Genomic DNA, 24,113 nt, shown 5'->3' with positions numbered 1-24,113 from the left:
GATCCTGGCATATGGTAGCCATTCAACATATGGTGACTCCCCACATACCCCTGCATCCCCCATTTCACTGTCCTGACACTGGGCTCCTCTCTGCCTCCTTCCCCACCTCCACTGGGCAGGTCCTGAATGAGTCTGATCTGGACAATGACAACATGCTGTCTTTCTCAGAGTTTGAACATGCAATGGCCAAGTCTCCAGATTTCATGAAGTAAGGAGTTCTGGAGAGGAAGGGGTGTGTGGGGGGCGGGGCAGGAAGGACCCTCCCATCTTCCCTTGGCCAATGGTGCACCTCAGTCTTCCCAAGGAGGTCACAAGTTTCCAGAGCACTTTGCAGGTTCTTTCAGAAATCAGTAAAACTCGACCTTCTTAGAAATCAGGTAACCTAGGAAGAGACTGGGGATGGTGTAATAAAGGGCAAAGGAGAGGACTGGATTCCAGGCTTTGCAAACAACATGGGTGGTCCAACGTCAGGTTCATGCAGCTCTACAGCCGGCACACCTATCCTCTTTGCCCAAGCCCACTTGGCTCCAGGGCTGACCCAGGGAGTTGCCTGGTCCTCTCCTGCTCCCCTCCACCCACAATCTAGCAAGGTCACTAGGAGCTGGGTATTTGCACAGGGCTATGAAGATTCTGGAGGAGCTCTGGTGGTGCAGTGGTTAAGCACTTGGCTGCTAACCGAAAGGTAGGCGGTTGGAACCCACTAGCTGCTCCACAGGAGAAAGATGTGACAGTCTGCTTCTGTAAAGATTATAGCCTTGGAAACCCTATGGGGCAGTTCTACTCTGTCCTATAGGGTCACTATGAATCAGGATCAACTTGATGGCAAGAGATTTGGCTTGGCTTTTTGGTATGGGGATTCTGGTGGTGGAGCCCAGAGAAGAACTCATGCATTTCCAACTCTTGATTCAGATAGAAAAGAAACTTAACTACAGAAGCAATTCTACTTCTTAGAGTGGGGAAGGGCCTTGATGGTCCTATCTGGTCCAAACACCCTTGAGATGATTGAGACATCTCCATTTTTCTCTGACCGTGTTTAACAGTCATTTTTCAATCCTTGCAGCTACAGAAAATGCTCTACCTCTGGAGGTAGCCCATTCTGTTACTAAATAGTGCTGCTAGACTGCCCTTCCTCTTGTAGAGCTGACATCTGGTTACATGTGTCTTCTACTTCCGGGTCTTGTTATGCTCCTTGGTCTCACAGTTCAGGCTATTTTGATAGCAAGGAAGAGTACTCACTCAAGATGGTTTAACAAACAAAAAGAAAAAAGACAGCTAGACCTCAGAAAGCACCAGGTCAGGAACCCAGGATAGCTCTTTTTCTCTTTATTGGTGCCTAGCCTCTCTGCCTCTATTCTCGACTCCACTGCACTTCGCTTCATGCCGCAAACTAGCAATCTCTGTTTTGTCAGACCCAAGGCCAAACATGACTTACCAACACTGTCAAGTCTGTATCTCCTGGGTTTCCAATGGCCCTCAGTGACTCTTACATAGTCTCTCAGCTCTGACACCAAACTCCTTGGGGAGAGAATCCAACTGGCCCAGCTTGGGCCCAGCGTCCACCCCTCTTTAACCCTCTGTATGGGGGATAGGGTCTCATCCTTCCAACATGGCTGTTAGGGGGCTGTGGCTTGGTCTGACTCTCTAAAAAATGGCTACCACACTTCTTCCATAGCAGCTCATCAAATAATTGAAGCTGGTTGTAATCCTGCCTTCCTTGAGTTTCTCTTTTAGTCACTCCATTTCTTTCCATTGGTTCCCGCACCACAGGTTCTGAGGTCCTTTGTCATTCTGGTGGTGCTAAAAGAAGCTTGAAGATGGCTTTGGGTAGACTTGAGAGAGCTGCAAACTGGCTGTTGCCCAGAGAGTGGGACAAAAGAGGAGGTCAAGGAGGTGCCTCTGGGACTACTGTTACCCAGAAGTAAGAAGGCCCTTTAGAACTGCAGGCTTCAGGTGGCTCATGGAATTCTTTCTTTCAGCTCCTTTCGGATTCACTTCTGGGGATTCTGATGTGGCCGCAAATACCTGATCTGGCAAGGGAGACCACTGGAATTCAAGCCCCTCCAAGCACTGGAGGAATCTGCTTAGAAGTATGACCTTGTTCCTGTCCCACCCTCAACTCTAGAATAATGTTTCTTAAATAAAGAAAAAAAAAAAAAGTCTTTTCCTCACCCCATTAGTTCATCATTTTTTTAATGCAATGTTATATACAATACTTTTTTATTAAGAGCTGCTCATTCCAGGGCTTAAGTTTGCCGATGACAGCAAGCAAGCCTATCTTTCTGAGGGCAGGGTTCAAGTCCCAGTGCGCATTACAGCAGGGGACCAGGCCAAATGGGATGAAGTTCACTAAGGAAAAATACACGTCCTTCCCTCCCTTCACCAGGCCACCTACCCACTCCCCCCATCTAGCCTTGCATTTCCCAGTGCAGGGCGGCACAGAGACGAGCACATAGCTGTCATTCCAGTTGGCGCCTGGCTCCCCAGTCCTTGTTCAAGGGAGAAGACATATCGGCCCTACTTGGCACCCCTAGGCCCTTAGGGAGGACACCAGCAGTCAGGGCTTATCTGCTGACTATTCAGCCAAGCCCTAGAATGAATCTAGCCACCACATGGACCCTTTGGGGCCTAGCTGGTCAAGGACTCTGAGACCCAGGAGAAGCCACTCATAGGGGTCTCTGAGAGCTGTCAGATGCCCACCTGATGGGAGCATGGCTGTTCTTCACAGTGTCCGGGGAGGAAGTGCATAAATCCTGGATACAGGGGAAGACTGTTCTACCTCACCTGCACTGTGCACCCTGCTGTGTGGTCCCCTTGCTTTTAGGTCCTGACTCAGCAATTCAGGGGTAAGGAGGGCCCCATGGCTTGATGGAGTCCGCTTGATCAAGCCCAGGAGGCACGAAGTTCCCCATTTCCAGATCTTATCTACTTAGGGGCTTTCAACCACATCCAGCCCCCTGCCCCAGTAGGCAGACAGCCTCCTGGCAGGGAGAAGCAGCATCTGGTGACAGCCTGGACTCCCCAGGCCACCCAGGCATGTGGCCGAGGAACCCACTCCCGGTGTCCACTTCCAGCTGGGAGACCCTTGAAACATAGAGAGTCCTTGAAGAGTGGCTTCTGTCCTGGGTCACTCTGTTCCACCCCCTTCTAGAAATGGTCCTGGGAATAGATGCCAAATCAGCAGAATGCAGTGGAAGTGGGCATTTTATACAGCTTCTTCTCTTAGGCACCACTCTTCCCCAGGGTCCTTCAGGATCCCAAGGGCCGCACCATCCCTGCCCTTCAGTCTCCACATGGGCCACAAGTAGGGTATGTAGTGGGAAAACCAGGGGCTTTGGAGTCAGAGAGATCTGGGTTCAAATCCTAAGTGTGTCACTTACTAGCTATGTGACCTCAGGCAATTTTCTCAACCTGTCTGAGCTTCATTCAGTCTCTTTATCAGTAAAGATAATGACACCTCCCTCATAAAGTTATTGTGTGGACTCAGTGATGTAGAATTGGTGCTCAAATGGGAATTGCTTTCCATCTGACACCCAGTGCAATTGTTCTGGGGCCATTTTACTTCAATCTCAGACATGGGACAATCAGGCTTCTCGATTATGCCAGTGGAAGCAGATGGGAGGTATCTCTGTATGTGAGTGTCTTGCCACTAAGAATAGTGAACCCTAAGACTCCTCAGTTCTATCTGCTACCACCTCGAGGGAGAACGTGGGTGGGCCCAGCAGGTCACTGAACACTGCTTTTCTTGGCTTGAGCCCCTTGGGCTGAGCTTTTCAGAAGGCCCTTAAGACACAGTGCTGAGTAATTCTTCTGTCCTGCTCTGGCCAAATGTTCCCAGGACCCAGAGGAGAGGAGTATGGGATGGTCATGGCTAAAGATTTTATTCCAAATAAGCCAACCTGATCAAGGCCAAAGCTCTCAGGTATCTGCTGCCTGGTCTCATGCTCTGAACTCAAAGTAGCAGTCTCTCTTTTGTCGCTCTTGTGGGGAGACCCTCTTCCCCGATGGGAATGTCTGGTAGGTCTTCAGGCTCTCAGGGGCCACTCTTAAAAGGTGCCACTTGTCCTTCGGGCTCAGTGGAGGCCTGGGGGTGGGGACAGAGGCAGTGTTATGCAGTGTGCAGGGGAGGGAGGGTAAAAAAGATGCCCAACCACAGCCCCACATGCCCATTTTACTGTCCATGTGGATCCTGAGGCTACAGGGCAGAAGGTGAGTGCAGGAATATCCCAAAAGTCTCTCCAGCTCTGCTGACATTGGGAGTGAGCCAGGGGCAGATTATCCGATAAGCAAGGTAAGCACGGTGCTTACCTGGCTTACCAGATCATCTGTAGTGAACATATGTAAAACCCATGTGAAATTGTTCACTACAGATTAGTTGGGTAAGCACAAGTAAGCCCGTGCTTACCTTGCTTACTGGGTCATCTGCCCCAGTAAGAGATTGTAAACACAAAAAGAGGCTTGATTCTACAGGAAGGTGCTGTGGGATTGAGAGAGAGACAGATGCCAGCGATACCTAGAAGCAGAATCTTTAATGTGGTGAAAAAAAATGTGCTTACCTTGCCTATTGGATAATCTGCCCCTGGGGTGAGCAGGGACAGGAACCCCTGAAGCACCTGGGGTGGGGGAAGCTCAGCGACTCAGAGAACCGAGCCCTGAGCCCCCTCCCCACTTCCCCTAGCCAAACCCACCAGGTTCCCTGCAGGCTTGGGTTCTCTGAAACAGCAGTTCAAGACCCTCTGATGAATCGCTTAACCTCTGATGAGTCGCCAGGACTTGAGATAATAACTTGTATTTGCATAATGGGAAGGTGGTTAAGAGCATGGACGTGAGCGTCAGACAGACATGGAACGCAAGTCGGTGCTAGCTCCTGCCGGAAGTGTACAGGTGTGAAACGGACTCACATGGTACCCCCAGTTCACTTTGTTCTAAAGAGTAAATGAGGTAATGAGTAAACACTTAACACAGTGCTGGGCAAGGGGTAAACAATAAATGCTGTAAGAGATGATGATAGTGATGATGATGATGGTGGTGGCTGGAATTGAGGGAGAGAGACTTGTCGGAGGTCACAGAGCCGGTCGGAGGAACTACCTGGTTAGCTCTCAGAAGCCCTCTCAAGAGGTCCCATCCATCCCTCCCCTATAACCCCATGGGCCAGACAGGATTTGGGAGAAACTAGATTTGGAGTTCTCCTCTGCCCGGCGAGGGGTGAAGCTGCCTGGGACCAGAAACGGTCAGCAGCAGTGCTGGCTGGCAGGCAATTTGGAGAAGGAACAGAGCTGGGCGTCCTGGGCTCCCTGCAGCCTCAGGAGGTGCAGATTCTGGACAGAATGGTCTCAAGAGGACACCTGTTCCCAGCAGAGGCCCCACATTCTGTCTCTAGGGATTGACTGGTTCACAGCCATCCCAAGGTGTGAAGATGGCCAGCCCAGAGTTCTGGAGTTGGCACCAGGAGACCTGGGTTCCCTTCCAGGCTCGGCCTCCAGCCGGCTGTGCCACCTGAAGCTGAGCCTTGGTTTCCCTATTTGTAAATGGGGGACGATAATGCAGACCCACCTATCTTGCAAAGAGGAATCTTTAGAGGAAGTTAAATCTGGTTCTTTAAAAAACACTAGGCTCTATGGAAGGGGTTACTGCTTTATCAACGGCGATGATGGCGAGGCTCAGGGAACTCGGGGCAAGCAAGGGGTCAGCATGGAATTGGACATCGAAGGATCTGTACACTGACCTCCCGTGGGGCTCGGCAGGACCGCAGGACCCCCCCTTCTGGGTGTGTGTGGGGTGAGAGGCAGCGAGGGAGGCACCCGGGCTGCACAGCCTGCGCGCCGTCTGCGGGTAGTCCGCGGTCCCTGACCCGGGAACTAGCAACCACCCACCCCGCCGCACGCTCACAGGCTTGCGGGTCGGCCAGCCCGCCGCTCGCTGGCAGCCACTAGGGCACAGACATGTTGAGCCCCTGCCTGGGCGCCAAGAGGGCGAGAGCGCGGGCAGTGGGAACTTCCCTGCGGAAAGGAACTCTCAGATAAAAGCAGTGAGGGGCGGGCGGTAAAAAAGTTTCATATTTTGTTAAGCGGACAGTTGGACCTTTAAAGATATTTTCAAGTCCCTAGGAGAACATTTTCCGAGTCCGGACGGGACGATGTGGGGAAGGGTGGAGGAAGCACCGATTCCTGCTCACTGCAGTGCTCTCCAGGTCCGCTAGAGGGCAGTAGCTCCTGGCTGCCTGGGAGCACCCGCTCACGCGTTGGGAATGGTGTAGCTGCAAGGCTGCCGTTCTTTGGCTAGGGGGAGAAGCTTACAGATTTGGGCCATCAGAGATGATGGGATTTGCTCCCAGACTCCCAGTGCATCTGGCCAGGAAAAAGCTCTTCCTGATTCCACCCACTCAGGTTCCTGGCATCCCTCCTGAGGCCGAGGAAGCCCTGACCCCACTGTTCTGCAACCGTCACCCTCTGCACTGTAGGCTTAGTCTGGGTGCCTCGCCATGGCTGGCAGAGAGCAGGTGCCCAGGGGATCCGTGTTCTTTCAATGCACGGATGCAGGGAGGGCAGGCACTCACAGGTTGGTGGGAATGGGGTACCGCTCCCACTCCTTCAGAGGCAGCACAAAGTAGGGGACCCAGGCCACCATGCCTGTCTTGTCTCGATAGTGCTCCCGATGCTGCTGCACCATCTACACCTCAACCAAGGAAGAGAGGACAGGTGGTTGGTGTGCAGGAATACCCTCGAGTACCCGCTGTCCATGTCTGTCCATGGACAGGGGATGGGGGCTCACCCAGGGGTACTGCCATACCGCTAATGCCCTCGGGGCACCACAGACCTCGGCCCCAGATCCAACTGCTAACCATTCTTCACCTGTCTAACTCGGGTAATGACATCCACCACCCCAGCTCTGCTATGGTGAGAGACCAGCTGAGATAAGGTATGCGCGCTCACAATGTGGGCTTGGTGTGTGTTTGTTCCTTCCTTTCCTTTCCTCTTGGACAAGATATGGTTCTGTCTGTCCATGTGAGAGGCCAGATGGAGGGAAAAGGCTTCCCAGTTCCACTGGGATGGTCCCAGCAGCTCCTCAGAGTCTGATGGCATCGGCCTGGTCCTCTATCCCGGGGAAGCTACCTTAATCAGGAGTTCTCTGCCCTGGGCACCAGGAGGCACTTGGGTTCTTGGAATCAGGCTGAGCAGGAGGAATGTTTGCAAGGGGAGGTGAGGGAGAGAGTGGAGTTTTCAGGAATACAGCAGATAATGGATCTGCAGAGAGCCCAGATGCTCCCCACCTTCTCCAGATGCTCCTCTACCTTCCCCAGTTGCTCCCCACCTTCTCTAGGTGCTCCCCACCTTCTCCAGATGCTCCCCTGCCTTCTCCAGATGAGTCCTTATGACCATCAAGGTGGGTGAGCCCTGTGCACTTGTGGCTTGGTCCTCCCCTGCATCATGGAATCTGCTGACCATGTGTGGGAACCAGATTGGTGGTGGTGGTGGTGTGGGGGGGCTTTAAGAGCCAGAGAACCAGGACAGGAATAACCGGGGTGTGGACAGGCTCTCCTTTGTCCTCTCTCTTCCCCAGAGAAGCAGGACAAGAATAATGGGGGGAGGGGGGTAGACAGGTCCTCCTTTGTCCTCTCTCTTCCCTAAAGGCAGTTTGGGTCCAGTTTGGGGTGGAGGTTGACTCAGGGCATTCTCTCAGAGAGACTGTGGAGCGGAGATGTCAGGTGGGTGCTAGGTCCAGGTGGGTAAACACAATGCGAGTAGACCTGGAGCTGGGCCTGGGTAGGGGCTTTAGTGGGGCTTTTGCTCACGTAGGCCCTTCACTCAAGTAGGAAGTGAATGAGGGTCCATACAGCCAAGAGGCTACAGGGCAGAAGGTGAGTGAAGGAACAACCCCAAAAGCTCCCCCAGCTCTGCTGGCATTGGGGGTGAGCAGGGACAGGAGCCCCTGAAGCACCTGGGGTGGGGGAAGCTCAGCAAATCAGAGAACCAAGCCCTGAGCCCTCTTCCCACTTCTAGCCAAACACACCAGGTTCTCTGCAGGCTCAGGGGCTCTGAAACAGCAATTAAGGACACTCTGGAGGGTGCGAGGTCTTCCCTGAGGCCCAATTTTTACTCCCTTCCCATGGCAGGGTGTGGGGGAGCAGAGGAGGCAGCAGCGCAGCCCCGGGCAGCTCACCTGGTAGAAGTGTGTGAGGTCCTTGGAGCGGCTACTGTCCAGGTTGTAGCGGGTGTAGCTGGGAGTGTTCAGCCAGCGGTCCCAGGTGTGGGAGCGGTTACTCAGCACGAGGTTGGGGTTTGGGGAGAAGATGGTCGGGAAATGGCCGCCTTTGCTGAAGGGAGTGTGGCTCTTCTCCATGGCTGCGTTGCGATGGTCCTGGAAGTACTTGAGGGTGGTGGTACCGTAGGTGGAGCCGCAGGAGAAGGCCACACTGGGTACATGGCCTCGGTACCTGCAATGGTGTGCATGTGCGGGGGGGGGGGGGGTGGCTTCAGGACCAGTTCCAAGAGAGGCCCATAGAAATTTCTGGTGGATCAGTGGACCCCTTGGTCATCTCTGGGCCTTGAAAGGCTCTCTGAGGTATACTTAATGGTTTAGGTCTTTGGGGAAGGACAAGTAGAAGAAACTCTGGGGCCTCCCCACCCACAAAGGTCTCTGCCTAGATGACTTACACAGGGTCAGAACTCCTGGGTTCCAGACCTGACCCCCTCGGCCAGTCTGCATGCAAACCATTCTCCCTCAACAGCCTCCCTTTACTCGAGGGCTGGCCTGAAGATGCCGAGGGCCTTCTCCAGCTCCGACATTCTGTGGTTATTTGTAACGGGTAAAGGAAGCATGAGAAGGAGTGAGTGGGGGCACAGTTAATAAAGTGCAAGGGCGGCCAGATCTGTTATAGCTGAGGCCTGGACCCAGAATGCTGTAGCCTCCCTCCCAGCACAACTGCCTCACGAGGTGCCACTCAAATGCCTGGAGACCTCAGACAGAGAGGCTCTGGAGCACTGAGAGCTATGCAAGGAACTCCATCACCCTCTGCAGCCAAGGAGTCCCAGTGAGAGGGACAGGAGGTTGGCAAGTGGAGAACCTTGGAGACACAGCACAAGCTGAACACAGATCCCTGGTTAAATGGGACTCATGCAGAGGCCAAAGGGTTGTTTCAGCAAAGCAAGGGGAGAGTCAGCAATACCCAAAAAGCATGGGTCTCAGACTCTTGCAAACACGAAAGAGATGAAAGCTTTGCGGAGCAGTACATGCTAGGATTTCCCATTCACTTCTCACCCTACTGAAACCTGGCCTCTGCAGTCATGATGCCTTTGAGATTGCCCTTGACCAGATCAACTACTGCTAAATCCAGTGGGCACTTTTCAGGCTTGCATCCAACTTGACCACCCTGCAGAGTCCCTGGGTGATGCAAATGGTTAACGCGCTTGGCTGCTAACTAAAAGGTTGGTAGTTTGAGTCTACCCAGAGGGACCTCGGAAAAAAGGCCTCGCAATCTACTTCCAAAAAAATCAACCACTGAAAACCCTCTGGAGCGCAGTTCTACTCTGACACATACGGGGTCACCATAAGTCTAAGTCAACTTAACAGTAACTAGTTTAAGCTCCCCATAGAATTGAACATGGTAGCCCTCTCCCTTCTTGAAATACTTCTCTTGGTTTTTATTACACCATTTTCTGTTGGTTTTCATTTACATCTCTGACTGTTCCTGCCCAGTCTCAGTACCTTTCTCATGATCCTTCTCCTCTGCCAACCTCTTGAGTGCTGGTGTTCCTCTAAGACCTGTCCTGGGCCTGCTTATAACCCCACACAGTCTTCCTGGGTGATGGCACCCATGCCATGGCCTTAACCATCACCTGTGTGCGAACGAGCCCTGGTCTACATCTCCAGCCCAGGGCTTCCCTCCAAGCATCAGACTATATACACAACTGCACGCTAGGCATTTCCCTTGCATGTTCCCCAGGCATCATCTCCCTGCCTCCCTTCCCCAACACTCAATTCCCCATGTTGGTGAAGAGCGCTCCCTAGCTGTCCATGTCATTAACTGGGGCATCTCCACCATCTGAGATCAAGCCATCATCACCTTTTACCTGGACTGTGGCAGTGACATTCTCATTATTCTAACTGCACTCATACCTCTGGCCTGCAATTAATTTTCCACACTTCAACTAGACTAAACTTCTAAAAGTCAAACTCCTGAGCATGGCATTCGAGGCCTTCCATGATCTGGCCTTTGCCTACCTCTCCAGCTTCATCAACTCCCCTAAACCTCAGTCATAAAGAGCTATTTGCAGTTCTCTAGATATAAGTGCTCTTCCCCTCCCTCTTTCTCTGGTCCTTGCCCTGTGCCTTCTTCTATCAGGCCCAATCTGTCCACCCCACTCCCACCAACCCCTACCGTTTACCTCCCAATACTAAATGGTCCTTTGAGACTTGCCCAAACATCAATTCTTTTAAGAAGTCTTTCCTTGCTGTCCCTCCTAGGTCTAGGTAGGTCCCACTCTCTACTTCCATTGCACCCCAAAACCTCCCCCATCAAAAATATATCACTCAGTACAGCTACTGTCTCTTTACATCTTTGTCTCCTCACTAAACTGCAAGTTCTCCCGGACAGAGTGGATCATGTCTTACTCATCTTTGTATCCTCAGTTCTCAGTACTGGGTCTAGCACATGGTATGTGGTTAACAAATGTTTATTAAACAAATGAAAAGATGAGTGGATGTCATGCCTACAGTACCAATACACTTACAGTTGGAATGGCACACACAAACACCCAAAGAACAGTGACCATGCCTTAGAAATTTCCAATACATCTTAGACCCCTGCCCACTATGATGCTTGCCATTTCACTTCTATCAGTTGAATCCTCTCACCGCATATCAAAACATTCCCAGCGAAGCCCCAGGAAGTGCAGGGAGCCTGCCAAGTCACTGCAGCAGCATCTGCTTCTACATTTCAGAAACTCGTCCTGCACCAGAGGCCAAAGAACACTGGGATCTTTGAAGTCAGTGCTTGAATACCTCGGAGGGCTGCCTTGGGCCTCAGTCTCCTCACCAATACAATGGGTACCAGTAGTATCAGTACAGTTGCTGTGGAGTCCACTCTAATTCTCCATGGCCCTGTGTGTGTCAGAGTAGAACTGTGCTCCATAGGGTTTTCAATGGCTGGTTTTTTTCCAGGCCTTTCTTCTGAGGTGCCACTGGATGGACTCAAACTTCCTACCTTTCGGTTAGCAGTTGAGCAAGCTAACCATTTGCACCACCCAGGGACTCCAATAGAACAGGTGTTGGACTAGAATTAGATAATGATGCATGGTTTCCTCATTTTCATCTTCAGGAGAAAGGCAAGAAAGTCAAGCATGGTGATTGCTGACAGATGCTCCAGTTGCTTTCCACTGCAGGCAAAACCTGGTGTTGCAGTGGTTAAGGGCTCAGCTGCTAATCAAAATATCAGCAGTCTGAATCTACCAGCCACTCCTTGGAAACCCTATGGGGCCGTTCTACTCTGCCCTATAGGGTCGCTATGAGTTGGAATTGACTTGACGGCAATGGGTAGGCAAAATATAAAGAGTGCCTCCCTGGTTCCTGGTCCAACTCACCCTCAACAGCCATGCCTTCCTGGAGTCTGGCAGCAGCTGAGTTGCCAGGGGCCAGAGCAGCGATATGGCCGCAGGACAGGCAGCAGAGGCAGAAGACTCTTCCACTGGACTCCCAGGACTTTCTCTACCCTCCCCAGTGGCCTCCTCATGGCCGAAGCCGATGGCTTTACACTACTTCTCATGACTGATGACGTCTCTGTACCCTTAATACCATCACCCTGATGGTCCTAAACGTTCCCCCACCCACCTTGGTGCCCTTCCTGCTGGACCCTCCTGAGTTTCTTGTTGACAGCCATGCCTCCTTCTGTCCTGAAAGATGGTGGGACTGCTGAGCACCTTGTCCCCCTCTCCTGTGAGCCTGTATGGTGACCTTGGCCACTTCCAGGGGGGGCAGTCCTCATCCTTTGTCATAAGTTGCCTTCTCCTGGGTCTGGAGCACAACCCTCTGCCTCACTCCCGGATCAGTCTCTCTGGCTCTCTTGGCCCCTGTCCTCTGTCTTTGCCTTCTTCAGTCTCTCCTTCTCTCTACCTATAAGCGGGTATCATCTCTCCTAGATTGCAAAATCCTATGCTAGACCCTGCTGCCTTCTCACAAACCCCCCTTGCTCTTCCTCTGTTTCCTCATTCCTCTGAGGCATACTCTGTACCTTCTGTCTTTATTTCTTCAACTCCTACTCCTCCCTTGAGCTCCCTCCATCTGACTTCTTTCCCACCACTTTAATGTGAACCCGTACTTTGTAACTAAGGCCACATAAAGAGCTGCTCAGTGCCACATCTGGCATCGCGGCTCCCGTTTGCACTGATGAAGAAACTTTTCGGAAACAAATTATAACCTGAGAAACAAAAGCAGAGTTCCTGAGAGTTCTTTGTGCTCAGTATGAACTTAATAAAAATGTAAATACAAGAAAACAAGAATGCAAAGACAAGCGATAGGAAGACGTTCTCCCCTTACCCTGGTGGGCCCTTCCCCATGGCTGGAGCACCACGTCCTGTCTGCATCCCTCACTTGTTCTTCCACATTGGAGGTGGAGGAACAACTGATTAGTAAGTTCAAAAACTGGGCCTGTACTGACCCACCCCTCTCTCCTCCCTTTCCTTGGAAGCAAGGAAGTGGTATTGCTCCTTCACGCCATAAGCTTTGGATGGACAGACTCTCCATGGAGGAAAGCCTGCCTCAATCCAACCCTGACTGTGGCTAGGAGGGCACATCGGTCTCATCCTGGGCTTGAGTATTAGCCTCATTCTCCAGGTTCAGCTTTCCACTCTTCTGCTTTATTTCTCAAGTGGTTCAGAATGTAGGAAGCAAAGGGGTGCTGGCCATCAGGGGCTGCCGAACCACAACAACAAGATAATAAAGCAATAGAATGAAAAGTAAAGACAGATGGTCTGCAGTAAGTACTATGCAGGGAAAAGAGTGTGACCCAAGGATCTCAAACTAGCCAAGTGGTCATTCAAGTATAAAGGCAACTGCCAGTCCTTTCCAAACACAAAAGAACTCAAGAAGTAAAGCACCCACAAGCACTTCTTAGGTGCCTGGGTGGCACAAGCGGTTTGCATTCGACTACTAAACGAACGGTTGGTGGTTTGAACCCACCCTGTGGTGCCGTGGAAGAAAGGCCTGGAGATCTGTTTCCATAAAGATTACAGCCAAGAAAACCTTATGGAACTCAGTTCTACTCTGTAACACATGGGGTCACCAGGAGTTAGAACTGACTCAAGGTTTAAGATCTTCTTGAAAGGTGTGTTCAGTGGCAAAATCCTGCCACCCAAAAGAAGAAAAAATACTGAGAAATGCAGAACGTATGTTAGAATGGCTGGTGGTGAAATTCAGATCTTCTTAGTACAAAACTAGGAATAGCAACGAGGTGAATGATGGTTTCAGAATAGAATATAAATGTTATAAAACCTGTCAAAGTAAAATAATTTAAGCAACAAAAACTGGGGGGTGGATGAGAGGGAGCTGGGAGTACATCTACTAATACTCTCTTCAAAGAGAGTCAATTCATGCCACCTAAAATTAAAACCTGTTTAAAAACCCCACAATGACTCCAACTTCTTAGTGGTTTTTATTCTCTCTCTCTCTCTGATCTTTTAGAAACTAATATCTCTTCCGATGAATTGACATTTATCTAAAGTCTAGCTATTCTTCCATTTTACTTCGTTTTTTTTAAAGTTAAGTTCTAATAAGATTAAATTTCATGCTTTTCATTTTAAAATAGAAAACATGGTATGATCCTAGTTTTGCAAAATTGCTTTTGTCTATCTTTCTATCCATCCACCCATCTATCTAGTCTTTCATCTGAATATACACATAAAGAGAAACCTGGAATCAAGTTCACCAAATGTTAACCCTGCTTAATTCTGAGTGTTTGGATTTGGGTGATTTGTTCCTTTCTTCTTTGTACATGTATTATTTTTGAAAAAGAAAATCAGATGGAGTTAAATAATACTTTACTGAGAACCTACTGTATGCTGGCACAATGCTTGTTTTGCTGTTGTTGTTAGTTGCTGTCGAGTTGATTCTGACTCATGGCGACCGCATGTGTGCAGAGTAGAACTGCTCCACAGGTTTTCTAAGTCTGTGACCTTTCCGAAGCTGACTGCCAGGCACCTCTGGGTGGGTTCGAACCACTCAACCTTTTGGCTAATAGTCGAGCACTTAACCCTTTGCACCACCCAGGGGCTCTGACACAAAAGCCCCGCCTGCCTTCCATAGCCTACCATCTCATTCAGTATTCCTGAGTCACAGTGTGTGTATGCCAGGCACTGCGCTGGGTGCCGATCTGGGCACAATAAGCTCCAACCCAAGTTGAAACCCAGCCAAGACTCTATGCTATTAACGGTCCTTTCCTATTGGTGGGTGTCAGGGAGCTCCATGGAGTTTTCATCAGAGGGAGGCTTTGAGCAGGACTTCAGTGCAAAGGGGAAGACTGTGGGTTTGCTAGTCTTCTCAACCCTGGTGTTATCCCAGGATCCCCTTTGCACTCCCTCTAGGCGATCTCATCCATCTTACACTTCCAACACCTCCTGTATGTCCATGACACTCAGATCTGTGTTCCAGCCCCACCATTCTCCCGGCAGCACATCTGCACATCCAGCTGCCCACACAGGACTCGCCCGTAGACGCCGCAGACCTAGCATGGCTGAAACTCGCCTGCCCCTCCTCCTGGGTATCCCTGCCTGGGTCACACCATCCTGTCCACCCTTCACCTAAGCCAGCAGCAGGAGCCATCCTCCCTATTATGTCAGCCGGCACATCCACGTCTCCCTAAGTCCTGCTTATGCGCCTTCGTTAGCCCCGTTCCCACAGCCCTCCTCCACCCCACCAACACAAGCCTTCCTCTTCACTCACCTGCTGTTGTTAGGTGCCTTCAAGTCGATGCCAACTCATAGCGACCCCATGTGACAGAGTAGAACTGCCCCCATAAGATTTTCTACTTTGTAATTTTTACAGGAACAGATGGCCAGGTCTTTCTCCTGTGGAATGGCTGGTAGGTTTAAACCATCAAACTCACCAGCAGAGTTAGCAGCTGAGCACTTAACCATTGCGCCACCAGGGCCCCTTTTCACTCACCTGGACAATCTCAAATCTCCTAGCTGGTCTCCTAGACTGTTTTTGTCCCACCAGCCCAGTGTCCACACTGAGGCCACAGTGCTCTTTCTCAAACACTCATAGGATCACTGGCTCATCTCCTATCCCTTCCCACAGATGCCTGACGCCACAGCAGAGTTACTACTCCACATGCTGTCCGAGCTGCTGAGCCTTTGCACATATTTCCTCTCCCTGGAACACTGTGTCTCCTCTTGTCTGTCTGAGGTTTCCCACTCAGTCATGAGAAGCCAGGCTGTCCGTTGCCTTCCCTGACCACACACCCTAAGCCTTAAATCCACTCATATCCAAATCAGTGTATCTCCTGCTAGTTTGTGTTCTCCTTTATCCTCTGCACCTACACAGCACCTGACACACGACAACTGTTCAATAACTGTTCATCGAGGGAGTGAGATGTCCATAAACACAGGGGCACCAAGTCCTGGGACACTATTTTAAAAGGGCTTGGCGCTGATCTGCAGAGCGCATACAGCAAACATGCATCACACCCACAGAGAGGTTCAGGCTCCTCCGGAGAAAGGAGCTATAGAAATGGAGCTATAGAAATGTGACGTGTTCTTATGATTCTTGTCTTAGCCACCCCCAAGCTCTCTGCTATACTCCTCTGCTCCCCGCTTCTCCACTTCTCTGAATGCCAAGATATTTGCATCCCAATAGAAGTCCTCTCCTCCGCAATCCTCCTAAGGTTCTGCCTGCATTCCATACAGAACTTGCTGCTCTGGCAGGTGAGCGTGTGTACGTGTTCACATTTATTTAGCTCTCAGCAGGCACCTTGTCATGGTTGGGCTAACTCGCTTGAATGCACCTGCATTCGTGTGCCTTGATGGGACCCCATGCAGCTCCGCAGTAGAGCTTTCCGGAGCCCAGCTTTTGTTGGTCTTGTGGCAGGTCAGGGTGGAGGGGAGCTGAGGGGAACGCAGGTTGTATAATGGAGCATCAAACAGTCCCTTATGCCAGCATCTGCCATGGAGGCTGACGCCACCACACCTCTTCTTGGGACCCTTCATCTGCTCCCGGTTCCCCGCCATCCACCTATACACCGCATGATCTAGGAGACAGTCCTCAGCAGGGCCCCTAGGCGATGATCACATGTAGACTCCAAGGCCCACTATGGGTTACTGCTGTGTACAGGGAGCAGCCCCTTCCTTGCCTCTTAATAGCGCTGTTTTGTCCCATAGCTAACATTAAAATTAATTACCAAGAGCCATCGGAGATCCCATGAGCAGTCTTATTAACTAATTAACCAGCTACTGTTTAGCATGTCCCAAGCCACAATGTGTCTTTCTCTACATTTCCTACTGAGTACAGTTCTCATCACATCCTTCCTCAAGGACCTCCATGGCCTATGAAATTAAGAACAAACTGGGCCAGGCACTCACAGCCCCCATGACATAGGCCCGACCTCTCTTTCCAGGCATGTCTACTTTTCATATTGCAGCTTTGCCACTCTAGCCAAACCAGGCCATTTGCTGCTTTGAAAGTATATCCTACCTGTTATGGGTTGAATTGTGTCCCTCAAAAGAAATGATGAAGTCCTAACCCCTAGTACCTGGGAACATGACCTTGTTTGGAAACAGGGTCTTTGAAGATGTTACCAGTTAGGTTAACATGAGGTCATACTGGAGTCAGAAAAAAAAAAACCAAACCAAACCCATTGTCGTCTACTCGATTGTGACTCATAGCGACCACATGGGACAGAGTAAAACTGCCCCATAGGGTTTCTAAGGAGCAGCTGGTGGATTTGACCTGCTGGCCTTTCAGTTTGCAACCCAGCTCCTAACCACTTTACCACCAGTGCTCCATACTGGAGTAGGGTGGGTTCTAAATCCAATCTGAGTGGTATCCTGATAAAAGGAGAACAGACACAGAGACAAAGACAGCCATGTGAAGATGCATCTGTAAGCTAAGGAACGCCTGGGGCTACCGTGAGCTGAGAGAGACAAGAAGGGATCTTCCCCTAGAGTCTTCAGAGAGAACATGGCCCTGCTGACACCCTGATTTCAGACACCTAGCCTCCAGAACTGTGACACAATAAATTTCTGTTCTTATAAGCCACCCAGTTTGTGGTACTTTGTTATGGCGGCCCTAGGACCCTAAAGCACTGCCTGTACCTCCATCCCATGCCTTTTCTCATCCCTTCTGTCCAGAGGCTTTTCTCTCTGCTCTTCTCCTCCCCATCATGATCTGATCCATCTCCTCAAGTGACATTTCAATACCCCTTTTCCTTGCGGCCTCCTCCAGCCCACCCCATAGGCCATGCCTGTGCCCACCAGTGAACTGCCTTGCTCTTTGTGCCTCTCAGATCCCTTGGTTTATATTATGCTGTGTTGTAATTATCTGAGCCCTTCTTTCTAAATTATAAACTCCATGGGTAGGGAAGGCTATGTTTTCCTCATATTTGCAACCTTGGCATTCTGGCACCCAGTCGATGCTCTGTACATATTTGTTGAATTGAATTGACAAGTGGAGGTTCATTTAAATGGCTGATGGTTCTTCTAGAGAAGGAGTGTCCTTGTTACAAAGGCTAGGTCTCTAGGAGCCCCTGACCCCCTGTTCTTAGGAGGGTTCCTCAGTTCCTGAGAATTGTTACCTACAAAACTGCCCCAGCTTCCTTGAAAGGGAAAACAGCTCAGAGGTAAAATCCAGGGAAGAGATAGGGGGCTGGCCTTGAAGCAGAGGACCTGGGAGGCGGGTGAGAGAATGGCATGGTCTATGAACCCTCAGGAAGAGTCGATAATGCAACAGAGAAAGGCAGATGAGTGGCTGGAAGCCCTTAAGTGTCTGGGATAATAGATAACAGGTTGCCTCCTGGGGAGAATGGTGATGGGGAGCTGTGATTGGTTGAATAGTGTCCCCCCAAAATTCACGTCTACTCAGAACCTCAGAATATGACCTTATTTGGAAATAAGGTGTGATGCAGTGAATTACTTAATATAGCCCTTCTAGCCATGGTCTTGTAACTCCCATCAAATGACGGGTGGGACTATGCAAATAAGGTGCTTGTGGCCCACCAACGAAATTAGACAGCTTGCTTACAATGCAAACAAGGTGCATGGCACAATTGTGGGGGTGGAATCATGGAAATAAAGTGTATGAAACCCTAATGAGGGGATTGGTCAGTTTTGCCATCCTGCTAGGCTTAAAATAAGCCATCCCAGAGGTGGAAAGGGGGGACCTCACTATCACCAAGAAAGAAGAGCTAGGAGTGGAGCATGTCCTTTGGACCTGGGATCCCTGCACTCAGAACCTCCTAGACCCAGGAGACAGAGAGAGAGCTGTAACACCGAGACGGTAAGAAGCAGTAGCAGAAAAATGGCGGCAGCAGAGGCAGCAGAACTAGGTAACCGTATGATAGGCTTCCCGACCCACAGAGCAAGAAAGCTGAGCGCCTTTGGGCAGGAGGCATGCTGGCGGAGCAGGGCACCTGGTGCAGTGGGGAACCTCTGGGCACTCATCAGTAGACCTAGGCTTGCCGACTCATGTTGCTAGCGAGCTGAGTGCCTTCGGGCTGAGGCTGACTGGCAGAGTGCAGTGCCTCTGGTCACTTATTGGTGGAGCTAAAGTGCTTTGTAACACTTGCTCCAGCAAGTCAGAGGCCAGCCAGGGGGCCAGGCCGAAAGGGCTGAGAGCCAAGAGCCTGAGAGGCCAGAGAGAGGTCTGCCTGCGGGCATGGCTGAGAAGCTGTCCTGATCGAAGAACTGTATCCTGAGTCGTTTCTGATCCTGAATTGTAACCTGTTATTTCCCTAATAAACCCCATAACTGTGAGTATGGTCTGTGAGTTCTGTGTGGCCACTGCAACAAATTATCAAACCCAGCAGAGAAGTAGAGAGTGCCATGGGAAGGACGGCTGGTGTCAGAATTAGTAAAAAGTTTAGAGGGAGGAGGTATATCTGACCTCTACCTCATAGGAATTAGCCCTGGGCTGTTGAGGCTGATGGTGATTCTCTTCCTAGTGAAGTTAGAGGAGGTCAGATGCCCCTACTACGCCATTTTTATACATGAGGTCTTTGTAGATGTGATTAAGTTCATATTGGATTACAGTGGACCTTAAATCCAATGACGGATGTCCTCATAGGAAGAGGAGAGGACACACAGACACATAGGGAAGACAGCCATGTGAAGACAGGGGCAAAGATTGGAGTTAGGCTGCCACAAGCCAAGGAACTGCCAGGAGCCCCCAGAAGCTGGAGGAGGCAAGGAAGTCTTCGCTAGAGCATTTAGTGGGACCATGGGCCTGCTCACACCTTGATTTCAGACTTCTGACCTTCAGAACTGTGAATGAATAAATTCCTATTGGTTTAGCCACCCAATTTGTGGTAATTTTTTATGGCAGCACTAGGAAGCTACACAGGGAGTTACCTGCATGGGATGGGTGTGGAGGTAGAAGGACAGGTAATGCTGCAGAAATCATTTTCTGCTTCTGTATTTTGGGCTTGAATAGAGGGCAATGCTCTGCTCCCTCAGAGGGCTGGGTCGAGAACTGATGAGAGGGGCTGACTGCTGTGCCTCCAGTCTGACCTCAGCATGGGGTGGGGGGGTGCACAGAGAATGGCACAGGTGGACGGCTCCACAGTGGGCTCTTCTTTAAAATGCTCAGAAAACAGGACCAGACCTGCCTGTTTAACAATGGTGCTGCTGTGGCAAGGTGCTTGAGAGCTGTATCACCCAGGAGCAGAAAGGGACCAAATGGAGCCCCTAGCCAACTATTCTGAAGACCAGCGTCATGTTCACTGTGGTGCCTAGAATCAAGCCTTGCACAAAGTAGAGGTCTAATTAATGATAATAGCTAACAATTATCAAGTGCCAGGCTCTATGCATATTAACTGATTCAAGCTTACTTTAACTGGCAGGCTATTATTATCCCCATTTAACGGATAAGGTACCTGAGCCATAAACCCATAAACCAAACCCACTGCTGTTGAGTCAATTCTGACTCATGGTGATCCCATGTGTTACAGAGTAGAACTGAGCTTCATAGGGTTTTCTTGACTGTAAACTTTATGGAAGCAGATCACCAGGCCCTTCTTCTGCAGTGCTGCTGGGTGGGTTTGAACAACAAACCTTTCAGTTAGTAGTCGACTGGAAACCATTTGTGCCACCCAGGGACCTAAATGAGGCATAGAGAGGATAAATAACATGCCCAAGGTCACACCATTAGTAGGTGATGGAGCCAGGATTCAAACCCAGGCAGCCTGGCTCCAGAGTTGATCTCTGCATTCCACTCTATCCTCTCCCTGCTGAATGAGCGAGGCAGTGTGAGAGGCAGCAATGGGGGTGTGTGGGGGGGGTAGTGGTACAAGGAGACAGATGTTGGGGAGAGGTATCACAAAGAAGTCACAAAGACCAGACTGAGGAACTTATTTGCTGAATGACTTTAGGCAAGCTGCTCAACCCCTCTAGATGTCTGATTCCTCATCTGGGTTGTTGTGAAGGTTATTTTTTTCCAGCACAGCCGCTGGTTCATAGTAGGCGCTCACACAAGGGGGTTCATGGTGCTGCGCGTCATGGACCTGGCTCAGCAAGTCCCCCAAGACCTCAGTGGCCCTGTCTGGAACAGGAGGGGCTGGGCTAAATGAGCTCCAAGGTCATTAGCAGCGTAAATATTCTCTGCCTCTACGGATAAAACTGGTAAGGGGCAGGAGGGGTGATTTGAGTGTCAGAAGAGTCTGGCTGCGCTTAAAATCCTGTAATCAATGTTTGAAAAGACATACAAAAATAATAATTATCCATGTGTGGCTGGGACTCTTGGATTCTTTCATTAAGTTAACAAAATTGCCAGTGAGGTAGCGATTAGAAACATAAAACCACCCAATTCATTCCTAGTTGATGGGAAGCTCTGAGGCTAGCATATCCCTCACAGGAAGATTCATAACGAGAAAGCCAGCACATACAGGCTCAGCTGCTCAAGCTAGCCTGGCTCAGGCTTGACAACTAATTTATGATTCACTTGTTATCACAATTTCTAATTCAATCACAGGACAGGGCGCTCAAGGGAACGGCAGAAAAGTGGCATCGATAGAGACCCACTCTGCACAGAGTAGGGTAAGTGGGGGCAGGGCTTACAGGAGCACCAGGCTTTGCCTTGTCAGCAGGAAATGGCAAAGGACAGAGGGTGCCACTGGAGTCTGTGGATGGCTTAAGAAAAAGAAAGTCAGACTTCCGGGCAACATGGCACTACAGTCAGAAGCACCACGCCGTCACTCCACAGCAAAGATCAGAAAAACTAAGTCAAACAGGGTCACATGTCAATCCTGAAACCCTAAGCATCAAATGAAGAGATAAAGAATTCAGCCAAGCACCAAATGGAATAAGAAACTGACTAAGAACAGAGAGCAAGCAGAGATACATGCAGAGGCCCCCTGTCAGCTACTGCAGCACGGATCTGCCATCTTGGACTCCTACCAGAAGTCAGCGAACATGGGGTATGAGAAAGCAGCTTCACGAAGCTTCCAGCAGGAGACAGAACAACCAGTAACCAAGCCTTCCCATCCCCCACCCTTCTTCATCCCTACTTAGCCTCCTCTGCTTCCTGCAACCACAGTCTCTTGGCCGGGAAACACCAGCTTCACCCCGGTGTGGCTTAGATTCCACCCGCCCACACTGGTTGGCTCCTTGAGTGCCTTTTGTTGGCTTTTGTGTTGCTTTTTCTCCACTTCTTTAGATTTCTTCCATACCTCTCACCACCTCCCCCTCCTTTCTCTCAAATACCTGGCTTCATGTGCCATCTTTGCTTCTTCCTGAAAGGCTGTGAAATACCGCTTGACTGCAAAACTGCTTTCCAGCCTGTGCTGCCACCCTGCTGGGACTCCTGAGGCTTTTTTGTTTGTTTGTTTGCTCTGATTTGTTCTATTTTGATTTGTTTGTTTGTTTTCTTTTTCTTTTCTTGGCTTGGGAGCCCCTTCTAGCCGGGCAGTACTGGGCAGCTTGGAAGCTACTCCCTTACTGTGCACAGATGCACAGGGACATCCCTGGGAGCATTTCTTTTTTCTTTTTTGTTGTTTTTGGTTTTTTTTGTTTTGTTTTGTTTTGTTTTCTTCTCTCTCTTATTCACTTTTTGTCTTTCTTCATTTCCAGTTTCTTAATCTAGTGATTTTTTTCTTTTACCCTTTTCCTTTTTTCTTTTCATTTTTGTTTTTCCCCATTTCTCAGTCTCTCATCTCTACTCCAATAGCAAGCTCCCTTAGCACTCTTTTTTGTTTGTGTGTACGTTTTTGGCTCCTGTCCCTCTCTCCTCTCTCTCATCTTTCCCATACCCATCTTAGCTCCACACATCACAATCTAGCCCTTCCTTCCTGCCTACCTGCACTGTGTGCTGATCATCACACTCCCAAGCAGCACAAGCACAGCCTACTGGAACCTGCCCTACACTGATTCCTGGTCTGCACTGTCAGCCCTGGTACATGCCACAAACAACCCATCCCAGCAACTCCCCTTCAGCTGGACCTGCCTTGCTGTAACGTACCTAAGTGACTGACCCTGCCCATTGGAGAAGGAGGTAAAAAGTATCATGCCCACAGACAAGCAAACAACAAAGAACGCACAGCCCACCTGCTCAGACAAAACCAAATAAAACAAAAAAGCAGGATGAAACAAACAAATGTACAATCAATAAACGATGAAAATAGCCACTGAATGCCCTGAAGACAGCAGACAATATCAAAACATTTACAAAAACAGGACATGATGGTTCCAGTAGGTGTCCAAAATAAAACACCAGATGACCTTCCAGTAGAAGAAAAGACACTAGACCTAACTTATAGGGAATTCAAATCTCTAATATTCAGAATTATCCAAGAGTTGAAGCAAAAAGCAGACAAAAAATACACAAATTCATAGAAAAGGCAGACAAATTCATGTATAATACAGACAAAAAATGGAAGAATTCAAGAAAATAATACAGGAACAAAATGCTAAAATAAATTCACAACTAGAAATCATACAAAAACAACAATTAGAAATCCAAAAGATAAACAACAAGATTTCAGAAATGGACACTGTCATAGAAGGGCTGAGGAGCAGGTTCGAAACGATGGAAGATAGGATCAGCAAAATTGAAGACAAACATTTGGATACAACTCTGTTTGAGGAAAAATCAGAAAAAAGAATGAAGAAACCCTGAGAAGTATGTGGGATACAATCAAAAGCAAAAATCTTTGAGTGAGCAGACTTCCAGAACAGAGGGAGAAAACAGAAAACACAGAGAGGATCACTGAAGAATTGCTAGCAGAAAACTTCCCCAATATCATGAAAGATGAAAAGCTGACCATCCAAGAAGCTCAATGAACCCCATATAGGATAGACCCCGAAAGAAAATCACCAAGGCATATCATAATCACACTCGTTAAAACCAAAGACAAAGAATCCTGAGAGCAGCTGGAGAAAAACAAAAAGTCACATACAGAGGAGAAACAATAAGACTAAGCTCGGATTATTCGGCAGGAACCATGCAGGCAAGAAGGCAATGGGATGACATATATAAAACCTTGAAAGAAAAAAATTGCCAGCCAAGAATAACATATCCTTCAAAACTCTGGTTCAAATTTGATGGTGAAATTAGGTCATTTCCAGATAAACAGAAATTAAGGGACAATGTAAAAACCAACCCAAACTTACAAGGCTTATTAAAGGGAGTCCTTCGATCTGAGAACAAACAACATCAGACCACAGGCTGAATATAGGACACAGGATTGTACTAGCAAGATACCAGCCTAGCAAATGAACTCTTAAGGACTATGCAAAACCAAAAGAATTACAACAGGGAACCAGAGAGGTTAATCTGTAAATGACAACAGCATCAGAACCATAAAAGAGGGAATAAATGGTGTAGGTGTAGAACCCTCTAATGGAGAGGAAGGCAAGGCTATACCAAGTAATAATAGACTGGCTCAAATCTAGGAAGATAAAGGTAAATTTCAAGGTAACCAC

At 49.4% G+C, this 24,113-nt stretch overlaps 2 protein-coding genes across 2 annotated transcripts in view; one reads left to right on the top strand and one right to left on the bottom strand.

Annotated features, from left to right (window-relative positions):
- CIB4 (calcium and integrin binding family member 4) overlaps positions 1-2,171 on the top strand; it is a 79,973-nt gene extending 77,802 nt beyond the window's left edge. Inside the window, exons 6-7 of the mRNA XM_004377593.2 lie at positions 120-208; positions 1,977-2,171. Coding sequence (XP_004377650.1) covers positions 120-208; positions 1,977-2,007 — 120 coding nt within the window. The 3' untranslated portion in view covers positions 2,008-2,171. The remainder of the gene's footprint in view (positions 1-119; positions 209-1,976) is intronic.
- Positions 2,172-3,936: 1,765 nt separating this feature from the next.
- Positions 3,937-24,113, bottom strand: part of CIMIP2C (ciliary microtubule inner protein 2C) — a 22,197-nt gene continuing 2,020 nt past the window's right edge. Inside the window, exons 2-4 of the mRNA XM_004377592.1 lie at positions 8,158-8,431; positions 6,554-6,666; positions 3,937-4,081 (exon numbers count right to left, since the gene is read on the bottom strand). Coding sequence (XP_004377649.1) covers positions 3,937-4,081; positions 6,554-6,666; positions 8,158-8,431 — 532 coding nt within the window. The remainder of the gene's footprint in view (positions 4,082-6,553; positions 6,667-8,157; positions 8,432-24,113) is intronic.

This window comes from Trichechus manatus, unplaced genomic scaffold, assembly GCF_000243295.1.
Source record: "Trichechus manatus latirostris isolate Lorelei unplaced genomic scaffold, TriManLat1.0 scaffold00052, whole genome shotgun sequence".
Taxonomy (NCBI): domain Eukaryota; kingdom Metazoa; phylum Chordata; class Mammalia; order Sirenia; family Trichechidae; genus Trichechus; species Trichechus manatus.
This window is presented reverse-complemented; position numbering and strand designations above follow the sequence as displayed.